This window comes from Protopterus annectens, chromosome 9.part0 (assembly GCF_019279795.1).
Source record: "Protopterus annectens isolate FY-2018-M chromosome 9.part0, PAN1.0, whole genome shotgun sequence".
NCBI classification, from domain to species: domain Eukaryota; kingdom Metazoa; phylum Chordata; order Ceratodontiformes; family Protopteridae; genus Protopterus; species Protopterus annectens.
In genome coordinates, this window is record NC_056743.1 from 1,210,598,478 (window position 1) to 1,210,617,633 (window position 19,156).

Consider the following 19,156-nt stretch of genomic DNA (forward strand, 5'->3'; position numbering starts at 1 on the left):
TTATGCACTTTCACCCAAGATATGGTGGGTCTATATTATAACAACGAACGATCAGATGATCGAACGTTGTTATATCGACCCCTAAATCTCGAAAACGCATAACAGCGAACAACCAGAACAGCAATTTTTTCCCAGGGAAAAAAATTGCTGTTCCCAAAAAAAAAAAACGCAAAAAACCCCACTAAACAGTAAATGACGTGGGGGGCTTCGCCCCACACTCCCCCCATGTGGGAGGCTGTGCCCCCCACACACCCTTACTTAAATATACCAACTCTGAGATTGCACTAAAGTGGAGGAAACGGCACAACCTTGACGGTCGGCCCAGCGATTTCTTTCCCTGGGAAAAAATGAGCTGTTCCGTCCATTCCCTATTTTGACGGTTTGACTATTAGTGTTCAAACTAACAGCGTTCGATCATCTGATCGTTCGCTGAACTAAAGTAGGCCCGATATGGTGATCTAGAGCTGGAATATTAATCTGGTAAAATAGGTGGTCTCCCCTGCATTAGATGCATGGAGACAAAGAACCGAACAGATAAAACAGTCTTTTTATAAGTTTGCTGATTATCATTTTGGTTTCTATGCTACAGTTAAATGACATGCAGTGAATGAATGACCTGGCACTGATAGGGCTGAAATGGAGTCTATTTTCAGATAAAACCACTTAAGAGAAATGCTCTGCAGTTTACTTTTGAAAAACGGAATAGTAGCTAGACAACTGCATTATTTTTCAGTAAAGCAGGACTGCATACTGGGCTGATTTGAGGTAAAATAGTTGATATTTTGTAGTTGCAAGTTCTGCTTCTGAGCAGAAAAATGTGTGTATATTCTTTTATGATTACTCCATAATCATGCACCTTTAAGCAACTCTTTTCTCTTTTTCTGTCTTTTTTATAGATAATTACAGCTCTTGGACAGACCTGGCACCCAGAACATTTCCTGTGCTCACACTGTGGTGAAGAACTGACAAACAAGAGCTTCTTTGAGAAAAATGGTCAGGCGTACTGCACAAATGATTATCAGGAACTCTTCTCCCCACGCTGTGCATACTGCAGTGGTCCAGTTGTTGATGTAAGTACAATACTGAGGAATGGTGGGCTGGGACAAAAAGGATGGTATAATGTCAGGTCTTGTCAATGGAAGAAGTTTGCTGGAACCTTTAATCCAATAAGTGTATAACACATATTAAAAAAATAAAAGCTTTCCTTCTTTCTACTTTCTGCCATAGATCTGTCATAAATGACTTTGTCATTAATCCATTAGAACTACACTTGATGCTAGATTTTATCTTGTTTATTTACATTATATTATATTATACTATATTATATTATATTATATTACATAATTTTATTTTGCTTTGCTGACCAGAGTGGCCCAACTAGACAAAGTCAATTTTAGGAAAGGCTTAGGGACAGAAACAATGTATATCATGATACAGAGAGACAGTAGTATTCTTTAGATTAAAATGAAAGAACAGCATTTTTCAAAAGTGGCTTAGCACTTTGCAAAGCCCCCCTTTTTCATTTTCCAAAGAGAATGGAGATGGTACCAAGTGATGGCTGTAGGTGGGACAGAGAGGGAAGAGTAAGTAGCAGGGACAGAAAGATGACCATAAAACATACATGGTCATGTACCGTATACACAAACGAAGGAGAGGACTGTGAATGGACACGTACACAGAGGTTGGGAAATTGAGATAGGGAGGTTTGGATAATGAATAATTAATGGTAAATGCGATAGGGTTGGTTCCTTGAATGACTGACTGCCATGTCTGCCCAGAAACCCAGGTGTCACTCATCTAGGTAGCTGATTTTATGTGCCAGCTACCATTATTTTTAGTTATGTTCATAATATCAATCAAAAGCATAATGCAGCAATGCGCAGAGCTGATTGTCAATGATGTTAGCTACACTGAGGCTGAAGATATAGTGAACCTACTTGCTGTTATATTTAGCTCTAACTTTACCACTCTCTCCCCGCTTTGTGAACCTGGCTTGCCTTCAGCTATCGCAAAAGACCAAGTCCTAAAAGTGCTTTCAAAAGCTAAACATACTGCATTGATGGATTCTGACACTATCCCTGGATGCATCCTAAACAGACACTGCTCAATCTCAGCCCCTCTCAGGTTTTGTACCAAGTAAATGCAGAACAGTTACAGTCATTCTCCAGCATTAGGGAGGAGCTTCCACAGGCTCAGGCAATTGCAGACCCATAAGTCTGACCAGCCTCATATGCAAAGCCATTGAAAGACTTATCATGGAATTAATCAATCAGGACATGGGGAGCCTGAAAACACTGAACCCATCTCAGTTTGGATTCATCAAGGGCAGACCATGCTTACTCAACCTGGTGGATTTTTTGAAAAGGTCACCAAAGCAATGGATGAAGGTAAAACGGAACAAACGACCCACTCAGGTATAGTAGAAAAGCTAAATAAACTGGTAATAAACCCCTATGACACAACTTGCTCACAGATAGGATGCAGATAATCAAAACAGGGGAAGTTATTTCCACAAAGATACCAGTCACCAGTGGAGCCCCCCAGGGTTCTGTGCTGGGACCTCTCCTTTTTGGCATCTACTTTTCTGAAATAAAAGACAGTACAAAAAAGGCTTTGGCTGACTAAGTTTGCAGATGACTACAAGCTATGAGCAGTCATTGAATCCCCAAATTACTTAGCCATCCTGCCGGAAGGTTTGTCTCAAATAAATAAATAAATAAATAAATACATGGTGCCAAAATCATGGACTGAAATTAAATGCCAAAAAATGCATGATTGTATCCTTTGGGAAGTCACCTATCCTAGGGAACTACCACATTGACAATACACCTCTAAGAGTTGACCCTGTTGCTCAGGATTTGGGAACTTACGTGGATGATGACCTAACTTTTGACCAAAATGTACCTATTGTTGTTCTTTTACTGTACAGTTTATAAACAAACGAATTGTGTTTAGATGTAGGAATGTCACTGCCCCCCCCTTTACTCAGCCTTCATTAGGCCAGTCATTGAATATAATGCCACCTTTGCCATGTATCTGTCCAGACACATGCAACAACTTGAATGCCCACTGGAACACCTTACTAATAGGCTACAAGCCCTAAATAACATGTCCAAAATGGACTGACTCAAAGCCCTGTCACTATACTCTGTATCCTGCAGACTGCTAAGTGGTGACCTGTGTCTGGCATACAAGGCATCCTCTGATCTATTACCGATGGATTCACTGAACATCAGCAAGTCAGATGGCATCAGAAATACTCAGCCTAGGGATCTAAACCTCTTTTGCAACATCAGCATTATGGTTTGGAGGGGCAGGTATATCTTGCAGAGGAAACCACTGCTGTGGAACAAACTCCCCATCCACATAAAACTAAGATGATATTTGACCATATTCAAGTACAAATTAGCTCTATGGATGGAAAACAGAACATTTACCCCAGGACTGCCCCGTACTACTTTTGGACAGAGGCAGCCCCTAAGTGCTTTATCACATGCATGGGTTCCCTCAAATTATCTATGGCATGATCTCAATTATTCTCATTTGGGGTAATATATAATTATTGACCATAGGATGGGTCAGACCAATCTATAACCAAATGGGATAGGTTATTTTGAGCACAAAAATGGAAACTGGTTAGGCTTAAAATGTCCACAATGGCAACTAGCCTAGTACTTACCTACAGGCCTTAAGTGCAGGGCCAGGTGGTTACATGACTCTAACAGTCATGCCAGAAGGGGAATCCATGTTGCCAATGTGGGCACCCATCTGTTGGCGGTGGCGCTTCTTAGCAGTGACCATCCTTGACATCTAATGCCAGGATAGCAAAGGAGGATCCTCCCATCCATTTTCAGGAAAGGTCCCTTTACATCCTCCTGACAGTACAGGGCACTATTGAGTCCTCCAGGTCACCTCCAGCAGAGGCAGCATCATCCCCTCCTCCTGAGAGACAAACCTGCTGGACATTGGTGACCCAGCATCTGATGTAATGGCTGGCAGAGACTGAATTGTGCTCATCTGTTCTTCCAATTGTTCCACAGCTGGATGAGCAGAAGTATGACACAACTGGAAAAAAATATTACACACACACACACACACACACACACACACACACACACACACACACACACACACACACACACACACACACACACACACACGAAAAAAAATCATTACTGCAGTTATATAGTGGAGTGCCACAGAACCCATACACACCTCACTGCCTAGAAAGGCCCTTATTCTTTCTGTAGCACCCAACCATGTTAATGAATCATGGGGTTCAACTTTGCATAGCTACAAATGCTAGGCCAGCCTTATGGTGTCAGAATAGAAATTTTGTATGAGATACCACTGCTCCACATTTGGAAATGGATACATGATGGTAGAGGGGTGGATGAACATTTTTAGCCAGCTCTTCTTTTATGGGAGATGGTGTGAGCAGCTTTTACCAGTTTTCAAAACCCATAGTGGAGATTTCATTGCTAGAGCATGTGGTTTCTTGGCATGTTCATGCAGGACAACATTTCCTCTGCTTTGCCTTTCTTCTCATCATAATGGATGTGCGAACTTTCCATGAATTGTTTACATGTATTGTTACTGGGTTATAACAGGTATTCACTGAGTATACTAGCAATGCTGCTCTTCATTCAGCATTAAATGGTCTTGCTTGTTCAACCTTTCTTTATTTCTCAACTGGGTAATCCCAGTAGCCACAAGTACCTCTTTTCAAGGGTGAACCTTATTTACCATCTGGCTAACAGAATTGCTCAAAGTCAAACAATATGAAAATGGAGACTAAGGAAATCAAACCCAGGGCTCCAGGATGAAGTCTAGTACCAACTCATAGCTTTGACCTTCTGTGCTAAACTGCCAGATAGATACTTTGGTACCTTGGCAGGTAAATAACAGTGAATCTCTTCAAAAACTGGCAAGCAAAACTTAATTCAAACTTTAGTCCTGATGGGAAACAGGCAAATTCTGTGTTTGCTTGGGAATAATATTTAAAAAATCTTTATTGAGTACGAGACTAGATTTCAGGATGATCAAATGTAGTGGAGCCTTTGAATAGTCCCACTAAGGAAGCAGAATAGCAATTAAATAGAAAAAAAGAAATAGTGTTTCTATTTAGACCGTGGGCATTATAGAAATCTGTATGTTTATGTCTAATAACAAATAAACTGGCCAGTTTCACTGGACAGTATAATATAGATAACCAGATAAACTAATATTTTTTCTTTTAATATGTGCACAGTTTTTGCCAGTAATTATATATATATATATATATATATATATATATATATATATATATATATATATATATATATATGGATATGTACAGTATTTATATATGTGTGTGTGTGTGTGTGTGTGTGTGTGTGTGTGTGTGTGTGTGTGTGTGTGTGTGTGTGTGTGTTGGGGTATACATACATGTATATATCATTTTTGTGTGGCTGGATATTTTAAATTATTTTTCTTTCCTGTTACGTCTGCTATATTCCCTACACAAGTACAACACACTTTGCTTCTAAAATGCTGAATTTGTATGTTCTTACATAATAAACACTCTGTCACTTACTTTTCATTTGTCTTTATATCTGCAAGTGTTCTTCCCATTATTATACAGAAATGGAAATGCTTGGCACTAGCTAAGCTTTGTGCTTTTCTGAGAGGGTTCATATGGTATACAAGTAATTTGGAGTGCTTTGCCTTCTAGATTAAGTACAAATTTCAATGAATGTCCAAAATAGCTAGACATTAAGATGTATAAAATGTAGTTTATTAGGGTTTATCAAAACATATGTGATTACAATGTATTTGTGAAGACTGGCTGAAATATAAGACAGTGGAGCCCATTTTGATCAACATTTCAACAGCTCAGTTTTTCCTTGGGGTTTCTTCATTACCTTCTTGTGTGTGTGTGTGTGTGTGTGTGTGTGTGTGTGTGTGTATATATATATATATATATATATATATATATATATCTCCATCCATCCATGCACATGGGGTCAGGGTGTCACTTCAATAATGACAATCATCTAGAGCCAGGGTTTACATTGCCAGATGGCTAGCCCTTCCGCAGTAGATCTTCTACACCACACTCACAACTATGACCACTTTGGAATGTGGGAGGAAACTGGAGAACCTAGAGAAAGCCCATATAAACACATGGAGGACATGCAGACTCCATACAGAAGACACCCCAGCCAAGAATCAAACCAGTGAATCTGTTGCTGTGAGGTGACAATGCTATCCACTGTGCCACCCATATATATATATATATATATATATATATATATATATATATATATATATATATATATATATAAAATACAATTAACTCTGAACTAACTATACTTGGAGGAGAGATACCATTAATTACTATTGTTCAAAGTACTCCAGTGTTGTATATGTTTCTAAATTCAACTGCATCCACTTATTACACCTGTGGAGTGTGATCACAGCACCCACATCTGCAAGAGAAGGTATCTCTAGGAGTCTAACTGAAGCTTTATCAAGGCAGGCTCAGGTATCATTAGACTGGATGTTTGCAGACTTGGTAAACAACATTTAGACTACTGTATGCTATTCTGAAGTTTCTTCATTTAATGCAGTAATGTTATGACAAGTACTTTTCAACACATAATGTTTAATTTGGTTTGTTACTTAAAAAATATAGCTTTTAATGTCATGACGTGCACACATACACAAGAAATGGCAGTGTTAGATATCTGGAGGATCAAAAAACAAACCAATATCAAACAAAAAATGTATAAAGAGTGCACCACACTGATATTCGAGCTGGAAACACCGCCTTAATGACACAATGGTTGACTAAGTGCTTTCACCTTTCAATTACAGGCTTCATCAGAGACACCATATTCAAACATCACTTCCTTTAAATATACTAAAAACCTTTTGACATCACACATAATTAATTACTGCTCCAATTAAAAACTCATATACATTAACACACAGATTTATCTAAAATCAAAAAAACATTTTAGTTGCTGCTTAATTTATATACATATCTGTGTTAAAAAACTAATGCAATATAAGTGACAAATTTATATATATATATATATCTGACTTATTACAAATTTATACAACCATGGACTTCTGTTTCAACAAAGGGGCAATAGAGATATAGTCATTAATGCCAGGTAAATTTTTGACATTTAATCTCAATTGCCACTTAGTTTCACAGAGCTCCAAGCTATTTTTCATATTACCCCCCTGTCACTCAATGTAACCCTATCAATAATAAAAAACAGAAATCTTTTAAAATAATAACAAACTACAGAATGGCTAAAAAGTGCACTACTCACTTTTTTATTTTTAATGTCCCTCACATGCTCGGCTATTCTATCCTTCAATCTACGTATAGTCTTTCCAACATAGAATGCCAAGCATGTGTTACAGGTAGGTATGTATACAACATTAGAGGTAGTGCATGTCTCTCGTCCAGGGCATTCCAAGGTTCATGGATAACCCTCTGCTGCAACATAGGGACCATCACTGATGTACTTGCAATAATTGCAACATCCACATTTGTACATTCTAGACCTATAAGTGTCTCTCACTCTCATGTCATTCTTATCCAGGATATCCTTTAGATTCCTGTCCCTACCATAAACAATCCGTGGTTTATTACCCAATTTATTTTTGAGTTCATTATCAAAACTCTTATCCCAAACAGAATTTAGAATGTTTGCAAGTGAAGGGCAATCCTGATTATATTTCAACACCATCACAGCATTCCCCACCTTAGGTACTGTAGTAGCGTGGGGCTGACCATCCCAGCCCTCAAGATTAGACAAAAAACATTGCCTCTTTCCTTATATATTTCTTTTTTTTAATTTTCAATAACATTTTCAGGGGGTAACCACAATTAATGAACATCCCAATCAGTGTATATATTTCACTCCTAAATTCATTATCATCACTCACAAGTCTGGATATCCTACACAACTGACCTTTCACTACTTCCCGTTTCTGATGTGGGAGATGACAACTATCATAATGAAGCAACCCATTTGAATATGTTGGTTTCCTAAAAACAGTAGAAATTAACTTTCCTTCTTTTTTTCTTAAGCAAAATGTCAAAATAGTCAATCTTTTCACGGTTAAATCTGTAAATAAAAGACAAAAAAACTGTACTTTTAGTCAAAAAAGACAAACTCTTCTATTTCAGATTCTGTCCCTATCCATAAGATCAGTATATCATCCAAAAATCTTAGATATTTAATGATTTTGGACATGAACCTGGACTTAAAAACAATCTCTGTCTCCCATTCCAATAAGACCACATTTGTGAAAATGGGGGCACATTTCGCCCCCATTGCCACACCTGTAGTTTGGCGGTAATATTCGCCCTCGAAGAAAACAAAATTGTTTTTCAAAACTATTTCCACCAGGTTGGTTAAAAAATTAACCCTCATATTTGTCATCCCATCAGCCTTAAATAAACAATCTTCATAGGCTTTAATACCTTCTTCATGTGGAATCAAAAATTTTTTACTATATTTAAAGGAAGTGATGTTTGAATATGGTGACTCTGATGAAGCCTGTGATTGAAAGGTGAAAGTGCTTAGTCAGCCATTGTATCATTAAAGCGGTGTTTCCAGCTCAGATATCAGTGTGGTGCACTCTTTATTCATTTTTTGTTTGGAGATTATCGTGTTACTTTACCCCTTGTGTCGTTTGGGGTGCCCTGTCTAAATTGCCAAAGTTGGGGCTCTGCTTGGTGCTCAACAGAATTTTGTTTGTGGAACTGTGCTGTGTTGCTTCTAAGATGGAAACATTGATTAAGGAGCTCACAGAAGCTGCTTCTAAACTGTTGGCTTGTTTGGTTGCTGCTCCAAACCAGGGACAAGGTTTGGCTATACCTAACCAGCAACCGGCTGGGATGGGTACTTCCAACCAGCAATTGGCTGGTGTGTCAATTGGAGCTTTTAACCAGCAGTCGGCTGGTGTGTCAACTGGTGCTTCTAAAACAAATGGTGTGGATAGTGGCAATACTTTAACAGCCACACAGGAGTTTGACATATTTACTTTGCATACTCTGGCTGTGACAGACAGATGGCTTAACCAATCGGAAGTTGCGCTTGGTACGTCTGCCTCCGTTTGGCTTGTTGATTGGTTTACGGCCCCGGTATTGAGTGTGAAGGAGTTTGGGCATGAAGATGGTGTCGTGGGACCGCTGAGTAGTCAGTTGGTCGCATTTGAGAAGTTGTGTAGGAAATATCGTGGGTTACAAATTGATAATGCATTCCTGAACGAATCCCTGAAGTTAAAGCAGGTCCCAAAGGGACTACGCCTGTGGAAGTTGCCAAAAGGGGTATCGGAAGGCTCGGCAGCATACAAGGAACTAGTGGAACTGTACAATAAAACGGGACTTGAGGTAATGCGTATCGTTGTTAAAGACAATGATACGAAATTGCAAAACCTCAGAAAGGACATTGTGATTTCTAATTCAAACATTACGTGTGACTTATTGTTTATCGAATATAAAGAAATGTACAACAAAATCTTGATAGATTTGGAGAAATATGTCAAGGACAATATGGCAAAAAAGCAATTTAAATTAAAAAGGGATATGAAAGATTATGCAACTGAAAATGTATATTCTGCTAATTTATATGATAAAGATGTTAATAATGTGTTGGATGGTGATAATGTAGGCAATGTGGGACATAATTCAAGTAGGGATGGTAACTCTAGCATGGACGGGCCTGTTAACAACAATGTAAAAGGGGGAAAGGTACGTGATGCTAGGGAGGAAGCTTTTTTAGAACCCTCCCAGAACCGAGAAGATCGGAACGCCTGAGCGGGTTTGGACAATGGAACCGATGGACATACAATCAGAGGGGCTGGAGGGGGAAAGGATGACAGAATTACCAATATTAGAATGTATGTATAATCTTGATAATGCAATTATAATCAATGAAACAGAATGTGAATAACATGATAATGTTGAAATTCTCAGAAATGGGGATTTTTTGGTGTACAGTTTCACTAGTTTAGCACTGACTTCTGCACATTGTAACTTGCTGAGTAAAGGTTTCTCATTTGTTCCACACTATAAAATGGATATTGCTTCTTTGTTATTAAGTTTAAGACTATATACATGACTATTAAATTTAAAATTGCTTTTTCCACAGGATGATGCTTATCTTACAATGGGGCTAAAAAGAACTAGAACTTTTATTCCTTCATACCATAAGAGTGTAATGTTTTTTGAGTCCCTATGCGAAACGGAATTTAGGAAGCAGTTAAAGGAAAATGCATATTACATTCATAATTTAAACAAAAATGAAAGGGAAGCATTGCATGAGATTAAAAATGATAGAAGGGTTAGATTTATGAGACCTGATAAAGGGGGTCGGATGGTAGTGATGTCAAACTTTGATTATAGTTCAAAGATGTTTGAAATTTTCTATGATTCATCCACCTATACCAGAGTTTCCCGTAGTGAGATTAATTATGCTTATTCCAGGATTGATAAGGAATTATTTGATGCCTTTTCACAGGATATTATTAATGGGGCTGAATTGGATTATTTGACTGTGAATGACCCAATTATTCCCATGATGTTTCGCATTCCCCAAATCCATGTGTGTGTAGAAAACCCACCATTTAGACCTATTGTGGCACCTAAAGGCTCAAAGACAGAACCACTAGCTGCTTTTATTGATTATTACACAAAGCCCATTATTGTTACTAAGGATCATATTGTGAAGGATTCTTGGCACTGTTTTGAGATGTTGCGTGATGTAGCATCTATTGATAATGTGAATTTTTTGACTATAGATGTAGTCAATTTGTTTTCTGTGATTCCACATGAAGAAGGTATTAAAGCCTATGAAGATTGTTTATTTAAGGCTGATGGGATGACAAATATGAGGATTAATGTTTTAACCAACCTGGTGGAAATAGTTTTGAAAAACAATTTTGTTTTCTTCCAGGGCAAATATTACCGCCAAACTACAGATGTGGCAATGGGGGTGAAATGTGCCCCCGTTTTCGCAAATGTGGCCCTGTTGGAATGGGAGATGGAGATTGTTTTTAAGTCCAGGTTCATGTCCAAAATCATTAAATATCTAAGATTTTTGGATGATATACTGATCTTATGGATAGGGACAGAATCTGAAATAGAAGAGTTTGTCTTTTTTGACTAAAAGTAGTTTTTTTGTCCTTTACTTACAGATTTAACAGTGAAAAGATTGACTATTTTGACATTTTGCTTAAGAAAAAAAGAAGGAAAGTTAATTTCTACTGTTTTTAGGAAACCAACATATTCAAATGGGTTGCTTCATTATGATAGTTGTCATCTCCCACACCAGAAACGGGGAGTAGTGAAAGGTCAGATGTGTAGGATATCCAGACTTGTGAGTGATGATAATGAATTTAGGAGTGAAATATATACACTGATTGGGATGTTCATTAATTGTGGTTACCCCCTGAAAATGTTATTGAAAATTAAAAAAGAAATATATAAGGAAAGAGGCAATGTTTTTTGTCCAATCTTGAGGGCTGAGATGGTCAGCCCCAACACTACAGTACCTAAGGTGGGGAATGCTGTGATGGTGTTGAAATATAATCAGGATTGCCCTTCACTTGTAAACATTCTAAATTCTGTTTGGGATAAGAGTTTTGATAATAAACTCAAAAATAAATTGGGTAATAACCACGGATTGTTTATGGTAGGGTCAGGAATCTAAAGGATATCCTGGATAAGAATGACATGAGAGTCAGAGACACTTATAGGTCTAGAATGTACAAATGTGGATGTTGCAATTATTGCAAATACATCAGTGATGGCCCGTATGTTGCAGCGGAGGGTTATCCACGAACCTTGGAATGCCCTGGACAAGGGACATACACTATCTCTAATGTTGTATACATAGCTACCTGTAACACATGCTCGGCATTCTATGTTGGAAAGACTATACGTAGATTGAAGGATAGAATAGCCGAGCATGTGAGGGACATTAAAAACAAAAAAGTGAGTAGTGCACTTTTTAGCCATTCTGTAGTTTGTTATAATTTTAAAAGAGTTCTGTTTTTTATTATTGATAGGGTTACATTGAGTGACGGGGGGGGGGGGTTAATATGAAAAATAGCTTGGAGCTATGTGAAACTAAGTGGCAATTGAGATTAAATGCCAAAACTTTACCTGGCATTAATGATTATATCTCTATTGCCCCTTTGTTGAAACAGAAGTCCATGGTTGTATAAAGTTGTAATACGTCAGTGATATATATATAAATTTGTCATTTATATTGCATTAGTTTTTTAACATAGATATGTATATAAATTAAGCAGCAACTAAACTGTTTTTTGATTTTAGATAAATCTATGTGTTAATGTATATGACTTTTTAATTGGAGCAGTAATTAATTATGTGTGATGTCAAAAGGTTTTTACTATATTTAAAGGAAGTGATTTTTGAATATGGTGACACTGATGAAGCCTGTGATTGAAAGGTGAAAGCGCTTAGTCAACCATTTTGTCATTAAAGTGGTGTTTCCAGCTTGGATATCAGTGTGGTGCACTCTTTATACATTTTTTGTTTGGAGTTTATCGTGTTACTTTATCCCTTGTGTGGTGAAGGTGTGTGTTTTTTAAACCAATATCAAAGACATGAGTCTGCATGTTTGCTTTAAATATAACCTCATCATTTTCGCAATTTCAAAAATGTTTGCTCAGATCTTCAAAATATTTTTTATAAAAAATGTCTATTAATACAGTACTAAAAAGTTATATTTTATTAAGAAGGCAGCTCCTACAGGGAATACAACAATCTCATTTTAAGCTAAAACAATTAAAAATAAAACATTTGACCTGCATCTGAAAAATGCATTAATAAGATATTCTAATCCTATGCATCTATATTCTGTTCATAATATACTTAGAACTGTGAAAGGTACAAAGATCGCATTTATCAAATTAAAGGTAAGCTCATAACTGTGCCAGTTTTTAATTTGTTAAACACCTTCCTCTTATGAACCTCAAGGGAATATATTACTACTGGCCATGTGCACATTTGGTCAAGACACATCTAACCAAATTATATAGTCAGGTTACCTTGATCAAAAAGCAATTCCCTTGAATCACTACACAGATCACATATGGAAAACAAAGGGGAATCTTTTGTGATCTGTGAAAAAAATTGTCACTAACTTGCAGACCTATTCTGTGTTACATCTGATATAATTTAAATGTACAAAAATACAGTATTCTCTTTGCATAAATCTAGAAATGCAGCCATATTAAAGCAGGCTTCACAGGTTACATACAGTTTCAGTGAATGCACTTTCAATCAGTGAAACTAACCTTCAGTCAAGAATACTGATAAGAAAATTATACGTGAATACAAACACATCTTGTTTGTATACTACAAGGCTTGGGAACCAAAGCTAAAGAGGCATGTAGGACAGGGTTTTGGTATTATTAGGAAATGCTTCAGATACAGTTAAATTAGTTTAGTTTGAACTGATATGCAGAAAGTCATGGCAGCACAGTCCTCAGAATGCAATAGCAGACACTCAGCTATGAGTGCAGAAGTCAGGTCAAATATCCAGCATTCCAGAATATTAATGATATTATTCAGGAGGATCAGAATATATGTGCGGAAACTGTGGACATAATTATCAACACTGTTATTGGAGACAGTACATTTCTGATGGACAGTATAATGAGTGCAGAAACTATGGACATTAAGATTTGATTCAGATATTGTTGCTACCTCCACTGTACATAATAAAACATACTTAACCAAACTACAGTGTGTACAGAATTTATTCTGAAAAGTACAAGAAGATTTGGCCCATGAAGCAGAGACTGGCACCTGTTCAGCACAGTTCTGGGTAATTAACTGATAAAAAACATGAATTCCAGTTTCATTCCAGTTTCTTCCAGTTGTTTCCATCTCATTCCAGTATTATACAGTCTTATCAATTCTATCAATGGTGAGCCACCATCGATAGGAGGACAACAGTTAGAGTAAGTCACAAAACCCATAGCAACCTTATCAGCAGTCAGACTACATATATTCTACAGAACAGACTACAGAGCACCAGTGTTTATTTCAGGAAAAGCCTCAAAGAACATCAACAGAGCAGCAGTACTTCGGAAAGTCTAACTTCAACAAAGCAGCATTAAGAACTTCAGCAGTGTTCCTTCAAAACATTAGTTCACAAAAGTCTCAAAGAACTTCAGACTCTCCAAGATATCAGTGTAAAAGACATTATCCGGTTAACAGCAATGTACTTCATTATCTCCAAAGCAGACAAGAGACTTTCAAGTTTCCAGTGTGATGTCACACAGCCAAGAAACAAGAAAAAGTAAAAAAAAAAACTGCGAGACGCCAGAGCGCACTCTTCAAGCAACTTCAAATCATAAAGTTATGTTAGAATTAATTTTGTTATGCATTTTCTAGCTAAGTAAGACAGTAAATCTCAGATAAGTTTAAATATCTAAATAAAGGTAAATTGTATAAATATGTCAAACAGTACTTCTACAGTAAATACACCAGTAAATATGTGGTTTAAAGTTAAAAATTGGGTAAAATAGTGTGAAAAACTGTATTCCAGAATTGTTTTTTTAAATTTATAGGTTATTCGTTCAGGCATATTAAATCTTTCCAGACACTAAAGGGTTAAATCACAGGAGCACACTATAACAGATACACTGTCTCATGATTCACAGAATAAGTCAGCTTCTATCAGTATGGTTTCAGATTTAAATAATACAAAATGTCCTTACATTCACTGATGCAGTATTCTTAACTATATGGGATTCCCTGCCATGGAAGTCCGACGTCCAGCCAGTCTTCCAAAGACTTCTGAATTTAAAAGGTATGCTGAATGTCACAATACTCACCCTGCTTAACATAGGGCATAAAAGTGATGTTCAGGCTTACCAAAAACAGAACTTCTTTGCCGCCAGTCTAAATGTATCTTTTACACCATCGGTCTGTTTATCTGCATCCATTTCTGACAACTGAAAGCATTTTTGTTCATCAGGGACTCCCTATGCCTGCTTGTTGTTTTTGCAAGATAAGTGCCACTTTGGGGATTTTGCTTTTTCTTGTTTTTTTTGTGTTCCTTGAGGATAATGTCATCCAGGAAGGGTAAATGCCAGTGTGGGAGACAGATTCAACATAGAGACCACCACAATAAGTTTCTTTTTTGCTTAGGTGATTCTCATGACCATACATCTTGTTCCATTTATCAGACATTTGTTCTGAAAACCCTTCACAGTAGACTTTCTTCCCTTTCCTTGTATCTTGAGAACCAGCATCTTAGGCTACTCGCTAAAGATACTATGGAAAGAATCTCCCGCCCTGAGAGTCAGCAGTTAGGGAAATAGAAAGTGAAAAAGGTACATCCAGAATCTTCCGCTGTCCAGCCTCTGCCAGGTGTTTCTCCTGAGGTCATTATGAACCCAGAGGCTCACCTGGATGTGTTGTCAGATTTTCTGCCATGACTACATTGGAGGCCAGTGAGTATCCGGCTGGCAGCACATCCAAAGAGGCTTTGCAGGTGTCTATCTCAGAGGGAACCATGGTTGATTTTTTTCTGAGGGGCCTAGGGGAGTTCCTCAATTTCTAGGTGGGGAAGAAGTTCCTACTATGGTTCTTGACTGTTATTCTGGATCTGAGCCTTCTCAGGACATTCCTTTAAAAAAGAAATTAAAAAATGTAACATGTTTTTTTTTGCTTCTAGGGATCCACAAAGTGAGTGGCAGGCTTTTAATCAGGAGCTATTTTCTACCTTAATGTCCTTAAAGCCTCCTCATAGGGTTTCAGTTCCTGCTTCTCCTTGATCCACTACTCATCTTAAAAAGCCTAGAGACCAGGATTCTTTTGAGGATGAGTTGGATTCTGCTGATGAATCCCTAACTTATTCTACTCAAACTCCTTCTCCTTTGGACTACAGGTGAGAGGAGGAGGACTCCATTAGCTCTGATGTTCCTTTGGAGGAAATTTCCTTGGGGACACACTATCTAGGATGATGGATATCCATAAAAGGTACTATGAGTTGTTACAGTTGGACTCTTCTAAACCTGTGGCTATTTCTCCTGTCTTGGCTGCTGTACTGGATACCCCCCCTTTTCCCAGCCTGATAGGTGTTATAGGGTTTCTGAGGATTGTTCTTTTTTATATTAATGTCCTGGTGCTGACCTTTCAGTAGTGTCTGTAGCCTCTGATAAGCTGTTTCACTTGCTTCCTTCACCAAGTTATTGTCTTCTGACAAGGACAGCAGAACTATAGGCAGGCTGGGCAAAAAGGTTTACACTTCAGCTACCCTAGCTTTTAGGGCTATTCATTATCAGACCCATATGTCTAGGTATGTGTTGGCTCTTCTTTCTCAGGCCTGTCAACTTATTTCTGATTTTTCAGACTCTGAAGATAAAACTTCTGTCCTTTCTTTGCTAGGGACTTCCTCTCAAGTCATTTGTCATTCTATTAAATATAGTTATGATGTGGTGGATGCCTCTTCTATGGCAGTTGTTTTTGCATCAGTTATGAAGAGGTATTCTTGGCTTAGGCTTCAACTTCTACCTGATGATATTAAAGCTAAGTTGATAGATGCTCCTCTGGATTCTAAATTTTGCTTGGGGAAGCTATTGCTGGTTTATTTAAGTCCTTTCAGGATAAGGGGTAAGGCCTTATGGGAACTTAAACATGTGTTTGTTTCTCCTGTGCCTAAATTTCAAAGAAACTACCCTGATAAGCCTGTCTTAGTTCGCATGCAATCACATTCTTCTATTACAGGTAAGAAGAGTGACAAACAGACTCCTCCTGCTAAGGCTACTTAATTTTTGGGGACTCTGAAGCCTTCCTTTCTGGACAAACCAGGCACTGTGTGACTATCTGTCCCTTCCCAGTCACATTCCTCTTTCTATTCTTCTTCCAGTTTGGCTTCAGATCACTCAGGATTCTTGAGTTCTGCCAATCATTCGTCAAGGCTACTTCATGGTGTGGCAATCCCATCCTCCATTTATGGGCATTCCTCAGCCTCCTTAGGAACATCTTCTCTTTTTACCAGAGATTCTTCAAGATCTCTTGTCTCAGGGTGCTATTCAAGAGATGCCTGTGTCCCAAAGGGGAAAGGGTTCTACTCCCAACTGTTTCTAGTGCCCAGAAAAGAGAGTACTTGGAGACTTATTCTAGACCTCTCTCATCTAGACACTTTTCTAAAGGTACCTTCTTTTTGGACGTTGTCACTTCAGATTCTGTTTCCTCTCTTACTCCCTGAGGTCTGTATGGTGTCTCTGGATCTCAAGTATGCTTATCTCCATATTCTGATCATCCTCTTTTCAGGAAGTTTTTGCATTTCTCTGTTGCTTCCTGGCATTTTCAATTTTCTGCTTTGCCCTTTGGCCTTTCTACTGCCCCAAGGGTGTTCCCCAATTGCCTTGCTTCTGTGACTACCTTTTGAAGGTTTCAAGGAATCCAAATATTTCCTTACTTGGATGACCTGTTGTTTCAGATGTTCTCTCCAGACACCCTTTGCAAAATCTTCATTTTGCAGTTTCCCTTCTTTAGAGCCTGGGGTTCGTTATAAATTTCAAAAAGTCTTCTTTGACTCCTTCTCAGGATCATGTTTTTCTGGGTTGTAGGCTTCAGACTGTGCCAATGCTTGCATCACTGCCCCCTCCAAAGGCCTTAGCTCTCATTTCTTTCTTTCACACTCTTTTTCCTCTGGCTTCCATTACTGACAGGGTGTTTCTGAGAGTTCTGGGTTTCATGGCATCCACCATTTTGATGATCCCTCTGGCCAAACTTCATATAAGAAATTTTCAGTGGTTTCTGAAGCTCTCATTTCTTTCTTTCACACTCTTTTTCCTCTGGCTTCCATTACTGACAGGGTGTTTCTGAGAGTTCTGGGTTTCATGGCATCCACCATTTCGATGATCCCTCTGGCCAAACTTCTTATAAGAAAATTTCAGTGGTTTCTGAAGTCAGTGTGGCTTCAACATGCTTATCCTCTAGAAGTTGTAGTTCCTCTTCTTCCTTGCCTCAGACAGAAACTTCTCTGGTGCATTCAGCAGTTGTCCCTGAATCCAGGGATCCCTTTTCATCCCCCTCTACTCTCTCAGGAATTGTTCACAGATGTCTCAGACATGGGAGGGGAGCAACATTTGGCTCCCTAAAGGTACAGGGGGTGTGGTTGCCTTGTCAGCAGAAGAAGCACATCATGTCAAAAAGATGAGAGCTCTTCTACTGGTTCTTCAGGCCTTTCAGTCTCTCTTTTCTCCAGGACCTCTCAAGGTATTCACAGACGATACCACAGTGATGTGGTATATCAACAAACATGGAAGAATGAGATCTTATCTTTTTTGCCAGTTGGCACTTGTGGTATGGGATCTTGCTGTCAAGTGTCAAGTGAATCTTCAGGCAATGGATATCCCTTCTGGTCAGAACATTGTGGCAGACACTCTGAGCAGGACCATCACTCAGTCCCTTGAATGGATGCTTCACAGGGATGTGTTTCTGGGGTTCCACTTCATATCATCGAATTATCATTTCATCGAATTTCAAATCATCGAGACCAAATCATCGAAAACTCATTTCATCGAAAACTCATATCATCGAATCTCAAATCATTGAAAACTGTAAAGCAACTACAAATAACATTCCACAAAGCTTTTACTACATTAATGCAGGGGGGCAAGCCCCCCTGCACCCCCCAAACCCCCATAAATAAATATACCAACTCCAAGGTTGCACTACAGTGGGGGAAAAAGGTAATTTCCTAACCCCAGTAGTGCGACCTTGAAGTTGGTATATTTAATTATGAGGGGTGCGGGGGGTGCAGGGGGGCTTGCCCCCCTGCATAAACATAGTAAACTGTGTCTGGGATGTTATTCAAAGTTGCTTTATAGTTTTCAATGATTTGAGATTCAATGATATGAGTTTTTGACTAAATGAGTTTTCAACTATTTGGTCTCGATGATTTGAAATTCGATTAAATGATAATTCGATGATATGAAGTGGAACCGTTTCTGGACATTATCCACCAGTGGGGTACTCCTCAAGTGGATCTTTTTGCCTCCCCTCTGAACAGACAACTTCCTCTGTTTTGTGCCAGAGTCACATGTTGCCTGTTGTGAAGGTTGACACCCTCTAATTCTCTTGGAATGAGAT

At 38.3% G+C, this 19,156-nt stretch overlaps 1 protein-coding gene across 2 annotated transcripts in view; it reads left to right on the forward strand.

Annotated features, from left to right (window-relative positions):
* The window catches only part of LOC122811943 (leupaxin-like), a 467,997-nt gene that overhangs the window by 377,213 nt on the left and 71,628 nt on the right, over positions 1-19,156 (forward strand). For both annotated transcript variants that reach the window (XM_044084132.1, XM_044084131.1), the window contains one exon: positions 897-1,070. In XM_044084132.1, the coding sequence (XP_043940067.1) occupies positions 897-1,070 (174 nt within the window). The remainder of the gene's footprint in view (positions 1-896; positions 1,071-19,156) is intronic.